This window comes from Sinocyclocheilus grahami, unplaced genomic scaffold (genome assembly GCF_001515645.1).
Source record: "Sinocyclocheilus grahami isolate Dianchi unplaced genomic scaffold, SAMN03320097.WGS_v1.1 scaffold670.1, whole genome shotgun sequence".
Classification (NCBI taxonomy): domain Eukaryota; kingdom Metazoa; phylum Chordata; class Actinopteri; order Cypriniformes; family Cyprinidae; genus Sinocyclocheilus; species Sinocyclocheilus grahami.
The window spans coordinates 537,414-561,151 of NW_015505849.1; the positions used below are offsets into that span (position 1 = coordinate 537,414).

General features: G+C 38.7%; 2 protein-coding genes across 3 annotated transcripts in view; one reads left to right on the forward strand and one right to left on the reverse strand.

Annotated features, from left to right (window-relative positions):
* The first annotated feature begins 215 nt into the window (after positions 1-215).
* On the forward strand, positions 216-3,709 carry LOC107558983 (nucleoside diphosphate kinase A-like). Of its 2 annotated transcripts, none has more exons than XM_016242695.1 (5): positions 216-291; positions 869-1,001; positions 2,236-2,337; positions 2,481-2,593; positions 3,575-3,709. In XM_016242695.1, the coding sequence occupies exons 2-5, from the start codon at positions 873-875 to the stop codon at positions 3,690-3,692; spliced, it is 462 nt and encodes a 153-aa protein (XP_016098181.1). In that variant the 5' UTR covers positions 216-291; positions 869-872; the 3' UTR covers positions 3,693-3,709. The 2 variants fall into 2 exon arrangements, with proteins under 2 accessions (XP_016098181.1, XP_016098180.1); XM_016242694.1 differs by lacking the exon at positions 216-291 and adding an exon at positions 305-785.
* A 1,802-nt stretch (positions 3,710-5,511) lies between these two features.
* The window catches only part of LOC107558984 (caskin-2-like), a 50,504-nt gene continuing 32,277 nt past the window's right edge, over positions 5,512-23,738 (reverse strand). The window contains exons 13-18 of the mRNA XM_016242697.1: positions 16,017-16,127; positions 15,753-15,854; positions 15,382-15,520; positions 13,003-14,655; positions 9,084-9,324; positions 5,512-5,625 (exon numbers count right to left, since the gene is read on the reverse strand). Coding sequence (XP_016098183.1) covers positions 5,529-5,625; positions 9,084-9,324; positions 13,003-14,655; positions 15,382-15,520; positions 15,753-15,854; positions 16,017-16,127 — 2,343 coding nt within the window. The 3' untranslated portion in view covers positions 5,512-5,528. The remainder of the gene's footprint in view (positions 5,626-9,083; positions 9,325-13,002; positions 14,656-15,381; positions 15,521-15,752; positions 15,855-16,016; positions 16,128-23,738) is intronic.

The following is a 23,738-nucleotide window of genomic DNA, read 5'->3' on the forward strand; positions in this document are numbered from 1 at the left end:
TAGAGTAAAATATAAATTATAATATAAATGTGAATATTTCTCAGTGGAAAATAACAACCTAATAATTTTGTCAAATCAAGCGAGATTTGTAAAGGTTTTACAACATGTATGTTTTGCCTATCATAATTTTGGCTTCATTCCATCGCAACAGATGAAGTATCGCTGAATGCCATGCACTGGAATCAGTCTCCGCCCACCTCCAGAAAACACTTAGTGCAGATGAGCGTGGATTAGTGAAAGCGCTCGCGCGTGAGGAATCCACTTCCGACTCGTGAACTGTCATCAGAAAATGTAAGAAAAATATTTTCACTGCTTTTTAGTATCTTATTACTGTCAATGTGACAAACGTGTATTCTTACAAATGAAATGTCAATGCCCAGGTGAATGTTATCAGTGCACTGATTTAAGCAAGCATGAGAGAAATGTTACCGAATATAAGAAGCCCGTAGCTATAATAATCGTTTTCTAGACGTGTCCGTTTAAATCTGAAAGTCGCATTCGAATGAAAATTATAATTTTGATATGACTTTAGCCTTCATTGTCTCTTTAGAATAGATAATGGCAGAGATATAAAGTTTGTTCAAGTGAAATCGTGATTAGATAACGTGCTAGGACAGGATGTGAGGACAGCGAGCAGATCAGATCACGGTTAAGACATGCGGGTTAAGACAGGGCAGGAAGGATCTCCCACTGTCACTTGACATGTAATTAGTGATGGGCTCAGGGGTTTCATCACCCAAACCCCCCTCCACACCTCCAGCCCAGTGTGGCAAATGTGCGACGGCGTAAGTTTGAATGCACTTCTGTCATACTGTTTTTGTGTTGCGTTATGTTATGTTGTTGTACCGGTATTTATTTCCATTTGAAGCCCAATGTCTGGAAATGAAGAGCGCACGTTCATTGCCATCAAGCCTGATGGAGTGCAGAGGGGGCTCATCGGAGAGATCATCAAGCGTTTCGAACAGAAAGGCTTCAAGTTAGTTGCAATGAAGTTGATCCAGGTAAATTGAGTTAACCGTTTTTATCTCTATTGTTTTAATAGGACTTGCATTTTCTTTTAATGGTAAAACTGCGCGCTGAGAGGGCGAAATTGACAACAGATGCATTTACTTCTACATTTTTAACATGTATAGATTTTTTTATATATATATTTCGCAGTAAGACACCTAAATCACTGCTCAGCTCTCAAGGATGATATATATATATACACACACACACACACACATATGACTTTCTAAAAAACTTAATCACATTAAAACTTTATACATTTTCCCTTTTCCCTTCTTCCTCCTGGTGTGAGGGCACTTAAGCTCTCTCTCAGACACACTTGTCTTCTAAGGGTTAAATCAATTACTAACTCTAATTGTAGTTCCTTGTGGTCTGCAAGGTTGCACCTGCTATTTATATCCCCTGTGACCATCTAGTTATTTACATATATATGGTTATAAAAATGCCCTCAGATGCCACTGAAAAAAAGACTTTCTAATAAATGTTTAAAAATATATAATTGTATTAGAAATGCATTTGAAATTGATTTTCTAATTAAGTTTCTATTATATTACTTAACTGATTAAAAACTTAATATATTCTTGGTTTTTACTTATAGGTCTCTAGTCTCTAATTGTGGAAATCTCCATTTAGAGCTGGTCTTCTCAGGGTTAAACCAATTACTAACTCTAAATCAAGCGTAGCGTTAGTTCTGGCAGGTCACGTTAGTCAAGCTCGCATCAGATGACTCTCAGCGATCCCCATCAACCTGTGGGAATACGACACCTATCTAAGCATTCATATATAAGGTCCCTCAGTATTATCAGCAGTTTTCGCATTGCTCAATAGCTAATTACTCTCCTCCATCCCCAACTCCTCCTCTGTCAGTCAGGATTCAGCCTTCTGATTCTCCTTGAATCAGACTAATTCTAAAAATGTGTACATAAAATGATTGAACTTAATATCTGCAATACATTTATGTTAGTTCTGTTCTGTTTACCCTGGGGGGGGTTATTGCTGCTCTCCATGCTCTCATCCATGCTAGGCTGCATGGAGGCGCAGGGAGTTCTTGCCCAGAACAGAACCATACCGCTAATCCAAACTGTATGCTAATTGTCAATCATCTTTGAGAATTGTAGATCCTTGTGGTCTGCAAAGTTGCACCTGCTATATATATATATATCATTTAATTCTCAAAACTTTATATGCTTTTTTTGCTCATGTTTTGTATGTTTGTCTTCAATGCAGGCCGATGAGGATCTTCTGAGACAGCACTACTGTGACCTGAAGGATCGGCCTTTCTTCCCTGGGCTTGTTAGGTTTATGTCTTCTGGCCCTGTGGTTGCCATGGTAAGCCTATTTATATTATTTTCCCCAGAATGTGACTAGGGCACTTTGAATTTAAAAATATTTCTCCTTTATTGCTAATAAATATTCTTCATAAATTTCATAAAGGTGATTGTACTAGTGTTATTTCTGTGATATACTTTTAGGTGTGGGAGGGTTTTAATGTTATAAAAACTGGCAGAGTAATGCTCGGTGAGACTAATCCCATTGACTCCAAACCTGGGACTATCAGAGGTGACTTTTGCATTCAGGTTGTCCGGTAAGATCTTACGCTGTATTCAAAAATATCAATTTGATGACTGTGTTTTAAACAGCAGATAGTTTATAAAAAAAGCGCCTGAAAATGAATGTGTAAATGTAATGGAAAATAACTGCCTGAATGTTAGATTTAATATTTAAGTGTACATCCACTCTGCAAACCAATCAATTATTTAGACATTTGGTTAGAAAAAGACAAATGTATACAGTTCAAAAGTTTGGGGTCGGGGTGTATATATATATATATATATACAGTGGGTACGGAAAATATTCAGACCCCCTTAAATTTTTCACTCTTTGTTATATTGCAGCCATTTGCTAAAATCATTTGTTAATTTTTTTCCTCATTAATGTACACACAGCACCCCATATTGACAGAAAAACACAGAATTGTTGACATTTTTGCAGATTTATTAAAAAAGAAAAACTGAAATATCACATGGTCCTAAGTATTCAGACCCTTTGCTCAGTATTTAGTAGAAGCACCCTTTTGATCTAATACAGCCATGAGTCTTTTTGGGAAAGACCCAACAAGTCAATATAACAGAGTGAAAAATTTAAGGGGGTCTATTTAATACTTTCCGTACCCACTGTATATATATTAATGTTGAAAAAAGTTACTTTTATTCAGCAAGGCATTAAATTAATTAAAACCGCTTAGAAGATATTTATAATGTTACAGAAGATTTCTATTTCAAATAAATGCTTTTTTTCCTTTCTGTTCAAAGAATCTTGAAAAAATGTATTAGTTTCCACAAAAATATTAAACAGCACAACGGTTTTCAGCATTGATAATAATAATGGTCATCATGTCATGAAGACTGGAATAATAGCTGCTGAAAATTCAGCTTTGCCATTAAAGGAATAAATTACTTTTTAAAATATATGAAAATAGAAAACATTATAAATTGTAATAATGTTTTCACAATTAGTTTTTTACTTTTGTTTTTGATTTGCTCATATTAAATTGCTTTCACTTCAGGAACATCATTCACGGCAGTGATTCTGTTGAAAGTGCCAACTCCGAGATCAACCTGTGGTTCAAACCAGAGGAGATCTGTGACTACACCAAATGCCAGGACAGCTGGCTCAATGGCTGAGCACTCTTAATTTTCTGCACTTTTCTCCCTCTCTGGTGTTTCTGATTTAAGTCATTCCATTTTCATGTTTTCCCACGGTTTCTGGTGTTTGTCTTTACAATAAAACCAAAAATAATTTCTATTTCACGAGTTCAAGGGACAGTTTCTATGAGCCGGCACTACATAATAAAACAAATGTTAGAGCCACTTTGACATGAGTAGTCTGAGGATTGATCTCTTGACAATTTTATTTTATTAAACATAATACTTCAAGTAGTTCAAATGAATGAATTAGAGGTCTATTTATACTTACTGTATGATACTGATGGCCCCAATCAGGCAAAGCAACAGATCACGTGTCTTTAGTTTTTGACAGCACTATGCCACACAAAGCACTGCAGTAAGGAATGAACTTTGGAAATAAAGTACACAGTGCTCATTTAAATGATACCGTAGCACTAGCAGTTCTGTTTTCATAAAGTCCTTTAAAATATCATTATGCCACATAATACAAAACTTGTAATTCCAGATTGTTACTTAGAAGAAAAAAAAGCATGCAAGAACAGGATGGTCTGGTCTTTTTTGCAGTTATTATATATACAATTATTTTGAACAATGTAATTCCAATGAAACAATTAGAGAAAGGTCTCTTTCAGTCAAGTACTGGTCGTCCTGCCAGTGTACAGTACATGCAGAAATAAATTAATCCAATAAAACATACATAGTTCATACACTACATAAAGATGGTAAATGTGCACAAGAGTCAGAAGTGAATATAAATGAATGCTCCATTTGAACATATACCAGATCATAGTTTGGTGATGTTTTTGTGTGTTTTAACCACATGGGCCCCATTTTATTAAAATAAAAGTTCCCTTTTGGTCAGCTGAGCCTAAAAACAGTGCAACAGTTTCTATTTTTGCTTGTCAATTTCAGTCAGAGTGACAGAATTCACAAAAAGGGACTGTCCCTTTTTAACCTGACAAACCCAATAAATTATCATTCTGGTACAAAAATATATAATAGATGTAATCCATTAAATGTTTCTCTTTCCCAAAACACAATGGTTGTCAAAATATACTATTAATATGCTAAGAAAAGTCATTTTCTTAACATGTTAAGCTCTAGTTGAATTCTTATGCAAAGGTTGAAACATACAATATACAGTGAAACTAAAAATATACTGTATAACATTGAATCTGTTGGCAGGACATGGACCTTTTTTAATAGTTAAAGTTACAGTACAGTCAATCATACTTGGTCCATGAGGTTTGGGTCATTAATAAATCAATCATTTTCTTGGTTATGTTTTTGATCAGCTGTATTATTGCTTTTGAACAGAGAATAAAGGATCTTTCAGTCTACAGAAAACAAAATTGAAGAGTGATGAATCTCAGAGCACTTGAAGCAGGTTGTATCTCACTTCGATTTTACACAGTATATCCATTCGCTAGAGGCCAACTGTGAGTCTTGATCTGAGCACAACAGGAAATTAAAGCGTCTCTGTTGAAAGAGCTTTAGCACAGTAGATCTGAACAGTAAGTGCTGACATTCTGCAGCCTTCATTGCAGATACGTTCTGTCCGAGTGAGACAAAGATGCAGAAAGCAACAGTTTGGTAAGGGATATTGCGGAAGTTCTTGAGTGGATCTTTTGGAAATTTGAGGCACGATCCAGCCAACAGCCCGTTACTACTGGTATCTTAAATTGGCTAATTGAATTCAACTGTTAAAACCAATACTTGTAAGCAGGACCACCAAAGTGCGTAAACAAAGTGTGAAAAGTTAGACATTGCACGTCCAGAAGCTCCAATGTGAAGGTCCAACACAAAGGTCATACCTGTAGGAATTACAGTAGGTCAATCCAACATGGCTTCCAGCTGGTCAGCAAGATCATCGAACATGTTCCCAATATCATCAAGAATGTTCCCAGCTGACTTCACTGTGTTAATGCCACTGAGAGAAAGAAGAGAAAGAACAAGGTCAACCCTTTACATTGCGAGTAAATCTTCACTCTGGTCGACTAAATGATGTCTAATATTAGCCAATGATTTTACTCAGATTTTATTCGCCAGTGTGTGAGTTGGAGGCTAAGTATAAGTTTAGCACAGATATATTTTCACTCGCCGAACACTCGGACCGAGCGCTTCAGAGTTTCTCTCTCCATCAAGCGATCTGTGCTATTTTTCAGTTCATCTGAATGGATGCGCAGCGCACCTGTATTTGACGTACCGTAAACTCTTGTGTGAAGCGCACGACTCGCCATAGCTTTATCTCACACACACGCAGAGAGAGAGAGAATTGACGCGCTACATGTAAACAATATTCTTTGTTGTATTTTCCTGTCAAAATAACAGCGTTCCTTTTGAATTCTTCAGCTTTTAAGAACTGCCGGGTTTTCCTGTAGTAGGCGGAACTAATGCACAAACGACAATCTCATTGGCTGGTGCTCACCTATTATCGTCCCTCATTTGATTTCAGCAAATCAGTTCGAGCGAACGCACACAACCTGATTAATATTCATGAATCCAGCAGCTCATTAATCCTTAGTGCGTTTTATATTGTTCTTAGAATTTGTTTCATTATTATCAGTATTTTTGTTAGTTTTTTTCCCCAAGTTCCCCCCCCCCCAGAAACACTGAATGACCAAAAAAGCACCATCACCAGTCCAGTTAAAATGTTCAGATAAAATGATCAATATGCATTCAAACATGGTTATCAAGTTTTAATTCTAATTACTGAAGTTCTATCATTAAATAATACTTGATCATCATATTATAATGCTTGACTGACTGATGTTAAGAGTGTACTTTCAGATTAAAAAAAAACGTTTTTATTATTATTATATATATTTATACAACAGTTCATTCTGGTTCTCAAATCTGATTGGTTGAGAACCGTGAGATATTGTACTGGTATCGCTACAGGAGCTACCTTTCACAATTTTGTATCACTCCGCTTGTTCTAGCCAGGTCTATGTTTTTTTTTTTAATTATTCACTGAGCTAATCGTAGAGTACGTTAGTTAATATAAGAAACGTCTAGCTTCGCGGTCTCTTTCTTCTCTCATTTGTATGCACGTCTTGCCGCATTGTTTCTCTCTTATAACCTCATTATTTCTCACTAATAACCTAACTGAAGCAGCACATGCCCTTGATACGAATTCTAAAAGTGTCAGCTGTCAACTGTCAGCTTGAGCTTTAAATCCGTAGCGGAAGGAAGTAGTTCCACACAAAAGAGGGTTTTATTAGGCACTCCATTGTTTCTTGTTTAATTACACGTTCTGTCGAACTGTTGTATAAACGCAATATCGCTCTCGTACTCGAGAGATATTGCTCATATATCAGTCTGGCGAGTGAACTAAAAAATTTACTAGCCAATGGCAATTCAATTGCCAAGGTGTCCGTAGAGGGTTGAAGGTTTAGTATGGGAGTATTGTAAGTGTATGTCTTAAAGGGTTAGTTCACCCAAAAATGAAAATTCTGTCATGAATTACTCACCCTCGTGTTGTTCGAAACTCATAAGACCTTCGTTCATCTTCGGAACACAATTTAAGATATTTTTGATGAAATCAGAGGGCTCTCTGACCCTCCCATAGACAGCAAGGTAACTACCACATTCAAGGTCCAGAAAAGTACCAAGATGATCGACAAAGTAGTCCGTGTGACATCAGTGGTTCAACTGTAAAAGTATGAAGCTACGAGAATACTTTTTTGCACAAAGAAAACAAAAATAACGACTTTATTCCACATTTTCATCTCTACTGCATCACTTGTGGACGCGCGTTCACGACAGTACCATGGCGCGAGCGTGTGGTGGTGCTGACCCAGATAAAATATCTTAAATTGTGTTCCGAAGATGAACGAAGGTCTTACGGGTTTGGAACAACATGAGGGTGAGTAATTAATGACAGAATTAAAATTTTTGGGTGAACTAACACTTTAATAAAGGAGTATTTACACTGACAGCAGCCTGTAGTCATTTTTAATTTTAATGAGAGTTTGCAGTTCTCAGGACCATGAGCGACCGCTGGCGATGCAATGTGGGCGTATTCCTTCAATGCGATCATTTTATCTCAACTTTTAGTGTGATAGATGAACCGGAGATAATATTACCCACGTAATGGCCAAAATAACCATTTTTATTTCAAATAATAACATATTAATATGCACTATTTAAAAGTTTGGATTCTGCTAGATATTTTAAAAAGAATACTTTTATTTAGCAAGGATGCATTAAACTGTTTAGAAGTGATTGTAAAGATATATATAATGTTACAAAAGATATCTATTTCAAAGAAATCCTGAAACAAATGTATAACTATTCCCACAAATATATTAAACAGCACAATAGTTTTAAAAAGTAAAAATGTTTATTGAGCACCAAATCACCATATCAGAATGATTCCTGGTGATTCTGGTGTAGGATTTACTTTGAAACAATTTTCACTCAGAAATTGCTAGTAAATTTTAGAAGTACAAAAAATGGCAAGTAACACATTGAATTAAATGTAAACATTTTAAGTAAAAAAAAAATGAAATTTTGAAACTGAAGTAATGGCTGCTGAAAATTCACTATTTTTTCTTTATTTTCTTTAAGTATATTAAATAGAAAACAGTTATTTTAAGTTGTAATAATATTTCACAATATGTTTTTTACTGTTTTTATGATCAAATAAACATAGCCTGTGTGAGCAAGAGACATTTCCAAAAAAAAAAAAAAAAAAAAAGATCTAATGCTGAGGTCATGTGGTGTAGCATTCTACCGTTTAAATTTTTTTAATGTTTTACTTACTATTTAAAAAAAAATAGTAACCAGTATACAGTATATAGTGTTTGGCATAGTATATAACAGTATCAGTACCAGTAGTTAGCATGCTAGTAACGAAACCATCAGGATTAGATTTCACAGCATCCCTATATTTAAAACACTATGACAGGGAGTTTGTCTTGGATTAGCATATGCTACACTATGATCTAAATCTGTTCAAAATGCAAAATGTGGTTCAACGCAGACAGATTGACCAGCTACACTGCTGAGAGTGGATTTGTTGTGACAAAATAGGAAGGGAGTCAAATGAAAGTCCAAACTGTAAAGACACCATCTGTCTCCGTCCGTGAGATAAAGACATCAACAATCTGTCTTCATGGCAGCCAAAACAATCAAAGAGTCAAAGGAAAAACAAACACTAGCTTTAGGGAGATCACCTATTGCTAGATTTCCCAGCGGGCTTGTTGTGACAAGCGGTCATTCAGTCATCTGCAAACCTGTCTCATCAAAATACAGAATTTCCTCTACAGTACTGTGTGAAAAAGTGGATTCAATCTGTTTAATACTTTTCGGACCATGACAAAAAGGACAGTTACAAAAAGACAAAAGATCCTGTAGATCCTCCTATGTGATATCCTGTGTTACCTGTCTGCTGGATCTTCCTGAGACAACTTCTTCTCCACAACTTTAAGTGCCGCCTCGAGAGACGTGCTGGTTTGCTCAAGTCGTTTGTGGACCAGCATGTGCTGGCCTTCCGTCACAGCCTGTGACTTTCCTGCCAGTACAGACTGACCTTGAGGTGCTTTGTTTAGTGTACAGCGAGCCAGAGGACTACATGGAGGTGAGACGGCAAAGGCCACGCTCTGTACGACACTGACTGTCCGTCCTGAAGAAAATTGACGACAGCCAAAAGGTGGAGATAGAACAATAATTTAGTAGAGCATTAGTTAACAAGTAGAACCATGGGCAAATGTTTGTGAGAATTCCAGGGCTAGTTTTTTTTTTTTTTATAGCATCAATCATTAACTGAAACTAAAACTATTATTCAGCGTTTTTGGTCACTGAAATAAATGTAAAATAAAATATAAATTCGATGAAAAGAATTAGAAATGTTGCACTGGCAATTAACAGAAATCACTGTCAACTAACTATTAACCATGACTTTTGCCTCAATAAACTTCTAATTTGCTGCTTATTAATAGTAATGTAGTTGTTAAGTTTAGGTATGGGGTAGGGTTGAGGGATCTAAAATATGATTACGCAAAATAAGGCATTAATATATGCTTTACAAGTACAAAATAAACAGCCAATATGCTAGTAACATGCATGCTAGTTAATAGTGAGAAATGGTCCTTAAAATAAAGTGCTACTCCATTTTTTTGACTCAGAAATACATCATATTACATAAGTAAAATGGGCTTACACATTGATTTTAACAAATGAAAAATTCCAAATAAAGCATCAATTACAGCTGATATTTACAGCTGTAAATAAAGACAGATTAAGCTGAACATCTTTAAACGCCTCTAATGTGTGATCAGATCACCTCTGCATTATTTAAATAATATCATGCATATAAAGACCAATTTTCAGATACTTCGGTGCTGATGTGATTTATTGGTAATTGGAGGAAATAAATTCTGATGTTTAAAGCCGAGAATGACAAATAAGATGTCATCATCTCTAACATGCATTCAAAGCATCTTGTTTTCAGGCATTAACATAATTACGCTGTAAATGAGCCTTTAAGACCTACACATTCATATTTTGACTACTGTTCAAAAGTTTGGGGGTCAGTAAGAATTTTTTTAAAGTCTCTTATTCTCACCAAGGCTGCATTTAATAAACAAAAAAATAATAAACAGAGAAAAATTTAAAAAACTGTTTTCTATGTTACAGTATTTTAAAATATAATTTATTATTGTGATGACAAAGCTGATTTTCAGCAGCTATTACTCCAGTCATCAGTCACATGTTCCTTCAGAAATCATTCTAATATGCTTATTTGGTGATCAAGAAACATTTCTTCTTATTAATGTAGCAAACAGCTGTGCTGCTCAATGGTGTTGAGTAAACTGTGATATATTTTTTCAGGATTCTTTAATTGATAAAGAAAAAAAATCAGCATTTATATTAAATGAAATCTTTTGTAACTTTATAACGTCTTTACTGTCACTTTTAAACAATTTATTGCATCCTTGCACCCTTTCCTGATTTATTTCAGGAAAAAAAAAAATCATACTGACCCCAAACTTTTTAACAATAGTGTATGTTTGGAAGTAGCTATGCATTTGTTCAAAATAAAAATGGTTTTAAAATTAATTTTTAAATACAAATCCTAGCGATGCACCGATCGATCGGGATCGTAATCGGTCGATTTTCCTCATGATCGGCCATGATCGGACCAGTCAGTCTCACTTCTTTCCGATTCCGAGCCGATCCGTTTTGTTACCAGTGGCACAGGCAATAATATCAGCCGCGCATTCTCGTTCCCTTCTCTCCGACGACCCCTTCTCTCACACACACGTCTCATTCGCTCCGGTTAAATAGTGCTTGTATTGCACATTATTTTAGTCATTCCCGCAGGTTTCACGCTTACACCAAAAGCGCGCGCACCACCACTGATCTGTATTAGTGGAGCGCACAAGCCGCTCAGTCTCAAACAGCTTGTGAGCCACAAATACCAAAATGAGTAACAGAGCGACAGAGAGAGACGGGGGAGCCGGATTTAAACACAAGCGTGTTGGTTAAAGGCAGAGTAAGTGATTTCTGGTAGCCAATGTTGATATTTGAAATCACCAAAACAAACACGCCCCTACCCCAAAAGGGTCTTGCCCCTATTTTGATAGCTCCGCCCCACATATACGTACGCAACCCAGGCAACGATTAGTTCTGTGAAACAAAGCAAAACCAATGTTATACCGGGTCTACGGACGTGAGCGGCGCAACAAATCCCCGACAGAAAACTGCTGCCCGGTTCCATTTATGACGTGCTGACACAAATTTCAAATGGTTTTCAACGGTCGTTTGATCGCGTCCAGTGTAGGCAGACTTTAGCTGTTGTAGACACGGTGTTACTCACCTATTGAGAAGAAACAAAGCAACCTCGGCGTCCGATCGCAGGCCTCCGATCCTTGAGTTCTCTCCAGCGCTGGAAAGCTGATTCGATATTTACACGGGTCCTACTTCTTGCTTTATCGTTCCGCAGACGTTTTCTTCTTTTGTTTGTTTTTTATCCGCCATCTCTATCTTTCTGTCGCTCGGCTCGGCTAATGTCTGTCCCATGCACTGAACGCGCTCTCCTCCACATCACGAGTAGACACGCCCCTTATTGCTGATTGGCTACCAGTTTGTTTTGCGATTCGGCCCGAATCAGTTTTCTAAAGTGTTTTTGAAAAATCACTTACTCTGCCTTTAAGGTAGGAAGACACTGCATTGTTGCAACATCGGTCCCTTCAGAGAGAGTCTTCTCAAAAACAGGACAAATAATCACAGAGGAGAAATCGCATCAGCACATCCAAGCTGGGGCATCTGATATTTCTGAATGCCAACCTGCACTAAAGATTAAAGTGTCTTAATGTTAAAACTTTTGCCTTTATTTATTTATTTGCTGTGGTTGCTGTGGTTTTGTGTTCAATTAAGGTTTTATTAAAATGTTAAATAATAGTAACTGTATTTCTTGTAACGAAAAAAAATGCATACATATAAGGCTATTATAAAAGCACTGAATAAAAAATTGCTTACCAATACGCAAACCATTCACAATTGCTAAATTGGGCTAAAATAGAAGGCTCCGAGTGATACTAAATGAAGAGCCATTTGGGAGCCGTACGAGCCGGCTCTTCTTAGGGAGCCGAGCCAAAAGAGCCGAATCTTTGATAAGAGCCGGACTTCCCATCACTAGAGAACGCATGTTGTGTAACAGTATATTGGGTCCGTGGTTAAACTCTTAAAGTGACCGCAGTCCAATATTCCTGCTGCTGTCTGTCATGTTAATCAAAGAAGAAAAGACAAAGAAAATCACTTTCTGTTCTTGACTGAATACGTTTTATAACTTTAATGGTAAGCATTAATCTGTATTTAATTTGTACAATGAAGACTACAGAAATTAAAGTAATCAAATGTAAAATAACACAGTGTTATTTTACATTTGATTACTTTAATTTCTGTAGTATTTCTTACCTGAATAAAAACGTACTTAACCCGAAAAACTTAGGTTCATAGCTCATTGCATTTATTTGTGCTGTTGTTTGCAATTTTTTTTTACTGACTTTTTACTTGTGTTTTTTTAACGAAAATAAAACTTTGCGTTGAAAAGAAAAGTAGATTGTTGTTTGTATATGCTGTGAATTAGTTCTTAGAAAGAAAATCGGAATCGGCAAAAATCGGTATCGGCAGATCACACTAACAAAAAAATCGAAATCGGCCAAGAAAATTACAATCGGTGCATCTCTAAAAAATCCTTCTCTAATACAATCTTCGAACTGACATTTAAAAAAAATTATAATTTATACTAAGTGCTTTTTTTCTCACTTTAAATAATAGCCTTAACACATAGCAGTACCTGAGTTTGCTGCAGAAGAATGACGTGTGGGCTTAGAAGGGGTGGGAGGTTTATGTGGAGATCCTGGTTTCAGAGAGAGGCCAGATTTAAAAGGATTTTTTGTCAATCCACCATTCTGCATGCATTGTGAGACCATCTCGGTCTCTGTGGCCTTCTCATTTCCTATTTCTGTGCTGGTGCCCTGACCTTTCTGCAGTTCTTTTGGCTTGTGTCTCCTTTTGACTGTGTCTGATTCCTTTAAGTTAAACTCAGGCACCTCTAGGGATGATCTGATAGATTGCGCCAGCTTCAGAATTTCAACACCGGTCTCAGACTCTATCTTAGAGGATGCTATTTTGGTCCTTTGTTTGATGGTAACTTTGCCCTCTTCAGCGAAAGGTATGCTCTCCTGTGAGGATGTTGAACCTTGTTGGTTCCTCAGAGGGCTGATGTTTTTACCAGCAGGATTTTCTCCACCATGCTTCGTTTCATACACGGAAGATTCACTAGTAGTCCTCCTACAGTTTTCCATATTTTTTGGTGAGATGGCTGGGGACATGGCTTTAAAAACAGGGCTGTTGCATGTCTTGTTGGGGCTTCCTGTACTGTTCTCCAGCCTGGATGCAATGCTTCTGACACTTCCTGCGCTCTCCGTTTCAACCTCACTTGTAGTGACCCCATTCGGGGCAGAGCTTAGTCGCTTTGGAGGGGGAGGAGGAGGACCTTTCCTCTTGGCACGTATGGCGAAGGAATGACTGCGCCCCACTTGATGCTCACTGGAACTGTAAGACGGTTGGCTGCGGCTGGGTTTGCGAGTAAGCGTGGCATAAGATGCCACATTGGTGGAAGTTATCGAAGGAGCTGAGATGTCATCTTTTTCATTCTCTCCATCCGACATAGCATAGCGTGAAAGACTCTGAGTCCATTTTTTGGATCGCAATGTCTCCCCATTTGGCTGCATGGCTCTGATTGGACTTGGGCTTCCAATGTTGGCGTTGCAGTTTTGATGCTGCAGGTAGCTAAAGCCCCTCTGAAGAGGTGATCCATGATGGGGCTGAGAGGGAGAAACCACCGGTCTAGGTTTGGTGAGGACGGGTGGATATGCAAAACATGCTATTTTACTAGTGGTTATGGGTGGCGTCCTTGCTGGACTGCCAGATGTGGGCTGATGAGGTTGTAGCGGCAACACTGGCGCCATTTTGACAGGTGATATTTGGCTTCTATCCTGAGATTCCCTAATGGCATATTGTTCCTTGATGGGACTGTTGTCCATGCTGCCCAGGCTCTCTTGTGAGCGGCTGTTGGGGGATACCGATGCCATTGGACGCTCTTGCGACCGTCCCGACCCTCCTGACCGTGTACCAATGCTTTCTTGACTAAGACGCATGGCTGTTCCACTCATGTTTCCGAGACCATCTTGGCCTCCACCGTATCCGCTGCGAGCCATGGCGTTCTGTAGCTCAATGCTCAGCTCACTGTCCTGGAAGGTGAGCATCTTTGGTGATAGAGGTGATGAGGGGCATTCAGAGCTGTCGTGATGCTCGATGGCCACCAGCTCGAGGGCAGGAGGAAGTCTCCTGCGCTGTAGCAATGCCTGCCCTTCAGCCTGGTTCTTACGAGCCTTCTCGACGTCACTCAGCTTCTTAACAGCAAGCATCAGCTTTTTCTGATGGCCTGTAGATAAACAACATGTCAATCCACAGATGTATGTTTAGAAAACCAAACACTCTGGAAAAAGAAATGTGGTTTTGGAATCTTGTGTACATGGGCATATTTTATATCTGATATTTATATCTATTAAATATATGACTGATGTTTTATATCTAGGCTTGAATCCACAGCACCATTTAAATGCATTTGTGCAATCTATCTACCACTCAAATGTTTGGTCAGTAAATTTTTTTTTTTGCAGCAAGGATGCATTAAATTGCTCAAAAGTGACAGTCAAAACATTTATAATGTTACAAGATTTCTATTTCAAATAAAGCTTAAAGTTTTTTAACTTTACTGTATATTCATTAAAGAATCCCGATGTATTACAGTTTCCACAAAAATATTAAGCAGCACAGTTCATTTGAACATTGATAAGAAATTTCCTAAGAAATTCTTGAATGCCAAATCAGCACAACAGACAGATTTCTGAAACTGAAGACTAGAGTAATGGCTGAGTAAATTCAGCTTTGCCATGAAAAAAAAACAGGAATAAATTATATTTTAAAATATATTAAAATAGAAAAGAGTTTTTTAAAATTGTAATAATATTTCACAATATTACTGTATATTTTACTGTATTTTTGATCAAATAAATGCAGCCTGTGTGAACAAAGGCTTTCAAAAACTTTTTTTTTAAATCACTAAAAGAAACAAATTCAACGGTAGTGTATCCATCCATCCACTTACCCAGTTTAGTGATGCCAATTTCCTGTAGATCCTCCCATGTGATATCCTGCACTATGTTGATGGAGTCATAACCATTCTCCGCTAGCTTTTTCTGGTATTGTGGCAGCCCAATAGCACTGAGCCACTTCCCAATATCAGACTGAAACAAACAGACAAATATAAAGGTGCTGCTTTTATTTCATTTGATTAATCCTCGCTGTGCCTCAGTTGGTTAAGCATATAAAAGTCAATGTCTGTGATATGAATCTAGCAATCATCTGTTTATGAACTCCAGAAGCTCTCATTAGTGTCATAACCTTGAACCTGTACAGCACATGTATGTTTATGTAAACATTTAAAACTGTTCATATGAAAATATAGCACTGAATTACTGGAATGTAATCTGGCAACCATTCAGGGATATTCATGTAGCCTATCTCCGTGGAGATCTTCTTGCGGTGGCCAGGCTTTGTAACACCAATAGCTGTGAGATCCTAGAACATAAAAAGCAGATTGATACACTTAAAAAATGAATGATGACGGTATGTTCAGCTTTGAAATCTATCGAAAGCAGTAATGAATACCAATGTGTTGTGCCAGAAATGCAGCAGGATGCAAACGTACTTAAATGCTTATACACAAAAAGATGGCCTCACCTCAGGGGTCATTCTGCTGATTGTGGGCACATCATAGCCAGCTGTGAGGAAATTAGATGTGTACTGCTCAAGCTGAAACTCACAGAGCCACTGGTAAATAGCCTCAGCATCCTAATACAAGGAGACGACTGAGCATTATGCACAAAAGCCCAATGGGTCAGTCATGTTAACAACCACAGTTAGATCCAATTATCTAGTTAAAAAATAGTTTAACATTTCATTTGAAATGAAAATAGGCATTCTACTGAAAATACATAAATAAAATAAAGAGGATTTAGAGGACTGTGCAATGCTATGTGTTTGGCTACTATTCTAAGAGAATACTAGTTTACTACCTAAATAGTGAGCAGTATATGCTGTATAGAACTCTTAGTCAGTGAAAGAGTGAATTATTCCACAATAAACATTTCAAACTGTATGCAACATTAGCACATGATTTCAGCAAGTGGCATCTACAGTGGGGCAAAAAAGTATTTAGTCAGCCACCAATTGTGCAAGTTCTCCCACTTAAAAAGATGAGAGAGGCCTGTAATTTTCATCATAGGTATACCTCAACTATGAGAGACAAAATGAGAAAAAAAATCCAGAAAATCACATTGTAGGATTTTTAAAGAATTAATTGGTAAATTCCTTGGTAAAATAAGTATTTGGTCACCTACAAACAAGCAATATTTCTGGCCCTCACAGACCTGTAACTTCTTCTTTAAGAGGCTCCTCTGTCCTCCACTCGTTACCTGTATTAATGGCATCTGTTTGAACTCGTTGTCAGTATAAAAGACACCTGTCCACAACCTCAAACAGTCACACTCCAAACTCCACCATGGCCAAGACCAAAGAGCTGACAAAGGACACCAGAAACAAAATTGTAGACCTGCACCAGGCTGGGAAGACTGAATCTGCAATAAGTAAGCAGCTTGGTGTGAAGAAATCAAATGTGGGAGCAATTATTAGAAAATGGAAGACATACAAGACCACTGATAATCTCCCTCGATCTGGGGCTCCACGCAAGATCTCACCCCGTGGGGTCAAAATGATCACAAGAACTGTGAGCAAAAATCCCAGAACCACACGGGGGGACCTAGTGAATGACCTGCAGAGAGCTGGGACCAAAGTAACAAAGGCTACCATCAGTAACACACTGCACCGCCAGGGACTCAAATCCTGCAGTGACAGACGTGTCCCCCTGCTTAAGCCAGTACATGTCCAGGCCCATCTGAAGTTTGCTAGAGAGCATTTGAATGATCCAGAAGAGGATTGGGAGAATGTCATATGATCAGATGAAACCAAAATAGAACTTTTTGGTAAAAACTCAACTTGTCATGTTTGGAAAAGAAAGAATGCTGAGTTGCATCCAAAGAACACCATACCTACTGTGAAGCATGGGGGTGGAAACATCATGCTTTGGGGCTGTTTTTCTGCAAAGGGACCAGGACAACTGATCCGTGTAAACGAAAGAATGAATGGGGCCATGTATCGTGAGATTGAGTGAAAACCTCCTTCCATCAGCAAGGGCACTGAAGATGAAACGTGGCTGGGTCTTTCAGCATGACAATGATCCCAAACACACCGCCCGGGCAACGAAGGAGTGGCTTCGTAAGAAGCATTTCAAGGTCCTGGAGTGGCCTAGCCAGGCTCCAGATCTCAACCCCATAGAAAATCTTTGGAGGGAGTTGAAAATCCATGTTGCCCAGCGACAGCCCATAAATTCTTTAAAAATCCTACAATGTGATTTTCTGGATTTTTTTTTCTCATTTTGTCTCTCATAGTTGAGGTATACCTATGATGAAAATTGCAGGCCTCTCTCATCTTTTTAAGCGGGAGAACTTGCACAATTGGTGGCTGACTAAATACTTTTTTTCCCCACTGTAATTAACATGAAAATAAAAATGATTGTTTTGAACTTATCTACACTTTTGTGTACATATACATTATATATATATATATATATATATATATATATTAAAAATCATCTTCATCATCATTAGAAGTAGAGGTGGTGGTGGTATTATACAAAACATAATTAAAATTATATTAGGCAAAATGTTTATTTTACATTGTTAATCCAGTACATTAAATTTATTGGTCACACTTTATTTTAAGGTCCAATCCTCGCTATTAACAAACATTTAACTATGACTTTTGCCTCAATAAACTCCTAATTTGCTGCTTATTAATAGTTAGTAAGGTAGTTGTTAAAGTCGTCATGAAACAGAAGTTGAGATTGTACTTTTTTTCCCTATTGTGGCATATATCCGAGTTAAACGGCTACTGAAATGAGAAACAAAATGCAGGGCAGGGCTTGATTTCATCCTTCAGAAATTGTTTGGATCGTTGGAAGTTGGGCGTTGCTAACAAAATGAAGGCAGAAACGAGACAGTAGATCCCTGCACGGCCCTCAAATTTAGGCCCTAGCCCGGCCCTAGCCCGGGCCGTGTCTGACAGCTTATCAGAATTACCGGCCGAGCAGGGAGGCCGAGCAGGGAGACCAGCGATAACCCCCCAAAACAAAACCATATGCTGATATCCCCCAACACAAACTGATAGCAAAATCTCAAAGCCTTAAGCAACAAGCATGTTGCCCTTAACCAATGACCAATCAAATATGTTGCCAAAACCTGCATAACCTGTAGCAACAATTCTGTTGCCTTTAACAGTTGACCAATGAATATGTTGCCAATACCGTAAAAGCTTAAGCAGCATTCTCAATAACACCAGCTAGACTTAAGAAAAACATGTTCCAATTCAACTACAGCTTTCAGAACAAGCATGTTCCGAATAACGACCGGATTGCTCTGGAACAAGCATGTTCCCAACAATACAGCTATAACTTAAGAACAAGCATGTTCCCAATAACGACCAGGTAGCTTAAGAACGAGCATATTTCCAATACGACTAGACAGCTTAAAGGGGTCATAAGATGGGATTTCAAGTTTTCCTTTCTCTTTGGAGTGTTACAAGCTGATTGTGCATAGATAAGATCCCTGAAGTTGCAAAGACTAAAGTTTCAAAACCAAAGAGATATTCTTTATCAAAGTTAAGACTCTGCCACGCCCCCCTAAAACGTCTCGTTCTAACACGCCCCCACATATCTACCTCATTATGTGGAAATATTAGCATAATGCCGCCCAAATGTGCACGCAAAGAAAGGCAGCGTGGTTTCAGTAAACGCAGTTAGTGTTGAAGCAGCCATGTCAGGGAGATGCTGTGTGTTTCTAAGTGAAAGCAAAAGCACTTTATTTGGCCTTCCGAAAGTAGATGCATTTAGGAATCTTTAAGACTACTTACAACAGAACAGCAATGCATTTTATGGACGACTGTTTCGTGAACCGGCTTGAACTGATGGTAAAACGAATGACATTATTTACTGTCTTTGCATTTATTTTGAAAGATGAAACTTGCAATTATGGTAAGGGGCATTACATTTCCGATGAGTGCTTGCGGTGTTTGGCCAATCACAATGCACTGGGTCAGCTGGCCAATCAGAGCAGACTGCGCTTGTCGGAAGGAGGGACTTTGTAGAAAACGAAGCGTTTGAGAGAGGCGGGGCATAGAGGACCTACAATAATGTACAGTATTTGAAAAATAATGTGTTTTTTGAACAATAAAGCATGTCAACATATTCTGTTACACCAAATACACAAAATAATGATCTTTTAAAAAAGCATCATATGACCCCTTTAAGAACAAGAATGTTCCCAATATGACTACAGCTTTTAGAACAAGCATGTTCCAATAACGACCAGATAGCTCTGGGACAAACGTGTCCCCGATAATACAACTATAACTTAAGAACAAGCATGTTTCCAATACGACTAGACAGAACAAGCGTGTCTGATATAGGAACAGAATCAACGCTGAACTGACGGCTGCATCCAAAACTGGAAAATGCTGCCTTCGGAGAACACATTTCAAGATAGGAAGTCATCGAGACATGTCGAATCTAAAATTAGCTTCAATTCCTGCCTCCTGAGATACCTTATCTGGTCGATATTAAAAGGCAGAATAGATGTATCCTTTGCTGCCTTGATACCCACAATCCTGTGTGTTCTATCCTGTGATGGTTGATCAAATAAATCATTGAATATTTGCTTAGTTATCACCAAGCACGTTCTATTTGTTGTAGATCATTGAACCATTAAGCTGCCTCAGAAGCATGTCCAATATCAGTTTCATGAGTTACCTTCATTAACAAACTCTGCCTGCGAAGTCATTAGCTGATAGGCGGTGAGGCAGCATGTCAGCAGCCTAGGTTTTCGGATGCAGACGACTTCAACTGAACAATGACCGTTTACCATTTTCTCTTGGAGCTGCGCCGCGGCAGAAATTATTCAGTTTGCAGCATGGTCGTTATTTCCTGCTGCTTAAATTTGTGCTGTAGTCTGGAATTCATGGCAGCTTTCTTTGGCCAAGCCCGCCCATGAGGCCGTTTGACCGACATGTCAAACAACCAATCACAGTTCGTTTCATTCAGCGGCACATTTCGGGGCGTGGAAATGTTGCCTCAATAACAGACCGGAGTGTAAAACTCTCGGACGCATTTGAAAGATTCTGTGCCGCAAACTTAAATATTTTACATACTTTGAGAATCCAGCGTTTAGTTGATCCTGATAAGCGCTCAACGTCACAGTTGTAAACACGATGGCTTTCTTCTTTCGTAAGGGTTTGGCGTCACTGCATCTTTGTTTCCAGGCGGAACGTTAAAGAACTTGACACACACGTCTCCCGGAAATCCTGTATAATTCAACCAATCCGATGACGACTTCGAAAACTCCTGAAGTGTTTCCACTTTTGTGTGCCGTATGCATCAGACATTCAGCCAACGGTCCGAGGGCGTGACGTCTGAGGCTCAGACTATAAAAATAAAGTCGACTTGACTAGGTTAAAGGGGACATAACACACACAGTTTTGGCCAATCTTATGTTAATCTTGAATACCTATCGTGTAGTATTGCATCATTCAAATCTCCGAAGAGTCTTCAGTTTTATCAGATTTATAAAAGAAAGATACAGCTTGCGATTCTCTCTGACAACAGCCAAGCTCCTGGAGGCGAGCTGTGGGCAGAGCTGAAGAGTCGCGAGCACTTACACTTACTAAAAATTTGATGCAGTTTTACAGCAGTTCCTATATGACCGGGATCTTTTATCACTGGGGCTTCTCCATCTTCCAGTACCAAACGATGTGCAAATCCAGTGTCAGAATGTACCTTGTTATAAAACATTCGTCACCGAAATGACGGGAACAAACAAACATGCTTGAGAAACCCCGTTGCTGCCTTGGAAAAACAAATTGCATCCACTGTTCACATAACACTGAATAAGGTTATTTTCCTCACATCCAAAAACACACTCTTTAGAGATATTAGGCTTGTTCAACTTCATGCGGCGCCGCAATCGGCTGCCGCCTGTCAATAATAATGCATTCTGGTTACATTAAAAATGCTTTTGTCCAATTTTGATCGGCGCTGCAGCCGCTACCTACGATCACATCTGCATTCAAAGTACTGCGAGAGCAAAACGGGACCAGCCGCCTAGGTCAGGCACTGCAAAAGCCTTGATGACGACACACTTTATTCCCATTGGTTAGATTCTGTGATGACAAGCACGATGTGTTGCATGCTTATTCTAACAATTCAATTCCAATGATGCTCACAAATCTGTGTTTTTATAACAGTAAAAGCTTTTTTTTTTGTAGTTGCACTGTTATATTGTCACGTTCAAAGAACACTGATGAAAGCATATACAGTATCTCACAGAAGTGAGTACACCCCTCACATTTTTGTAAATATTTAATTATATCTTTTCATGTGACAACACTGAAGAAATGACGGTTTGGGGTCCTTATCATGTTGGAATACAACTATGGATCATGCTCTGCTTCAGAATGTCACAGTACATGTTGGCATTCATGGTTCCCTCAATGAACTGTAGCTCCCCAGTGCCGGCAACACTCATGCAGTACGTCATCTTTAGAAGAGGCTTCCTTCTGGGACGACAGCCATGCAGACCAATTTGATGCAGCGTGCGGCATATGGTCTGAGCACTGACAGGCTGACCCCCCCACCCCTTCAACCTCTGCAGCAATGCTGGCAGCACTCATACGTCTTATTTCCCAAACACAACCTCTGGATATGACGCTGAGCATGTGCACTCAACTTCTTTGGTTGACCAATGGCGAGGCCTGTTCTGAGTGGAACCTGTCCTGTTAAACCGCTGTATGGTCTTGGCCACCGTGCTGCAGCTCAGTTTCAGGGTCTTGGCAATCTTCTTATAGCCTACGCCATCTTTATGTAGAGCAACAATTCTATTTTTCAGATCCTCAGAGAGTTCTTTGTCATGAGGTGCCATGTTGAACTTCCAGTGACCCGTGTGAGAGAGTGAGAGCGATAACCCCATATTTAACACACCTGCTCTCCATTCACACCTGATACCTTGTAACACTAATGAGTCACATGACACCGGAGAGAGAAAATGGCTAATTGGGCCCAATTTGGACATTTTCACTTAGGGGTGTACTCACTTTTGTGGCCAGCGGTTTAGACATTAATGGCTGTGTGTTGAGTTATTTTGAGGGGACAGCAAATTTACACTGTATGCATATGCTGTATGCACTGTATGCATATATATATACACTGCATGCATAAATATATATATATATATATATATATATATATATATATATATATATCTTTGGTGTACTCACTTTTGTGGCCAGCGGTTTAGACATTAATGGCTGTGTGTTGAGTTATTTTGAGGGGACAGCAAATGTACACTGTTATACAAGCTGTACACGCACTACTTTACATTGTAGCAAAGTGTCGTTTCTTCAGTGTTGTCACATGAAAAGACATAATAAAATATTTACAAAAATGTGATGGGTGTACTCACTTCTGTGAGATACTGTACACCCCCACTTAATTGGTATTTAAACAGCATATGTTAATGTTTAACTTATTCATTAACAGATGGCGCTGTATTAAGCAGTATAAAAAGTGTTTCTGTTGCTTTATGAAAACATTTCTGAAACATCTGTGTATTTGACAAATGTTGCATTTAATTCACTTCATCTGTGAATGTATGCAAACACTGCGAGAGCGTCATAACCAGGAGCAGAAAGTGTCTGACTTGACGTCTCCGCTTTAATTCCGCCCAGACTGCAAGCGGCTACTCTCTCCAGCCAGAGGCAGGCTAGTGTAGTTCCTCTCGAACAACATAGTCTTCTCGAGCAAGTAATTGCGGTGCTGCTGAAGACTTCCGTAACCATGAAAGAAACGCGTTAAAGGGATAGTTCACCCAAAAATGAAAATTTGATGTTTATCTGCTTACCCCCAGGGCATCCAAGATGTAGGTGACTTTGTTTCTTCAGTAGAACACATTTGATGATTTTTAAGTCCAACCATTGCAGTCTATCAGTCTTATAATGTATGGCAATGGTAACAAAATCTATGAGTGTAAAAAAAACATGCACAGACAAATCCAAATTAAACCCTGCGGCTCGTGACGACACACTGATGTCCTAAGACACGAAACGATCGGTTTGTGCCAGAAATTTTTTTACCTCTAATTCACCACTATGTCCAATTGTCTTTGTGTGCGCGCACGGCTTCCGGTGCGTGAGGTGTGTACGCGCTCTGGCGTAGTTTACGTTAATGGGTGTTGTCGCGGGAGGAGCAAACGACAGACACAGTTTATTAACAGAAAATAAACAAAGTGTCCAGAAAAAAGG

Excerpts from the sequence above, each read along its gene's own strand:
- LOC107558983 (XM_016242694.1), top strand. The coding sequence starts at position 715 with ATGGGCTCAGGGGTTTCATCACCCAAACCCCCCTCCACACCTCCAGCC. Across the intron at positions 786-868 it reads TGTGGCAAATGTGCGACGGC|CCCAATGTCTGGAAATGAAG; the intron begins GTAAGTTTGAAT and ends TTCCATTTGAAG. Across the intron at positions 1,002-2,235 it reads TTGCAATGAAGTTGATCCAG|GCCGATGAGGATCTTCTGAG; the intron begins GTAAATTGAGTT and ends TCTTCAATGCAG.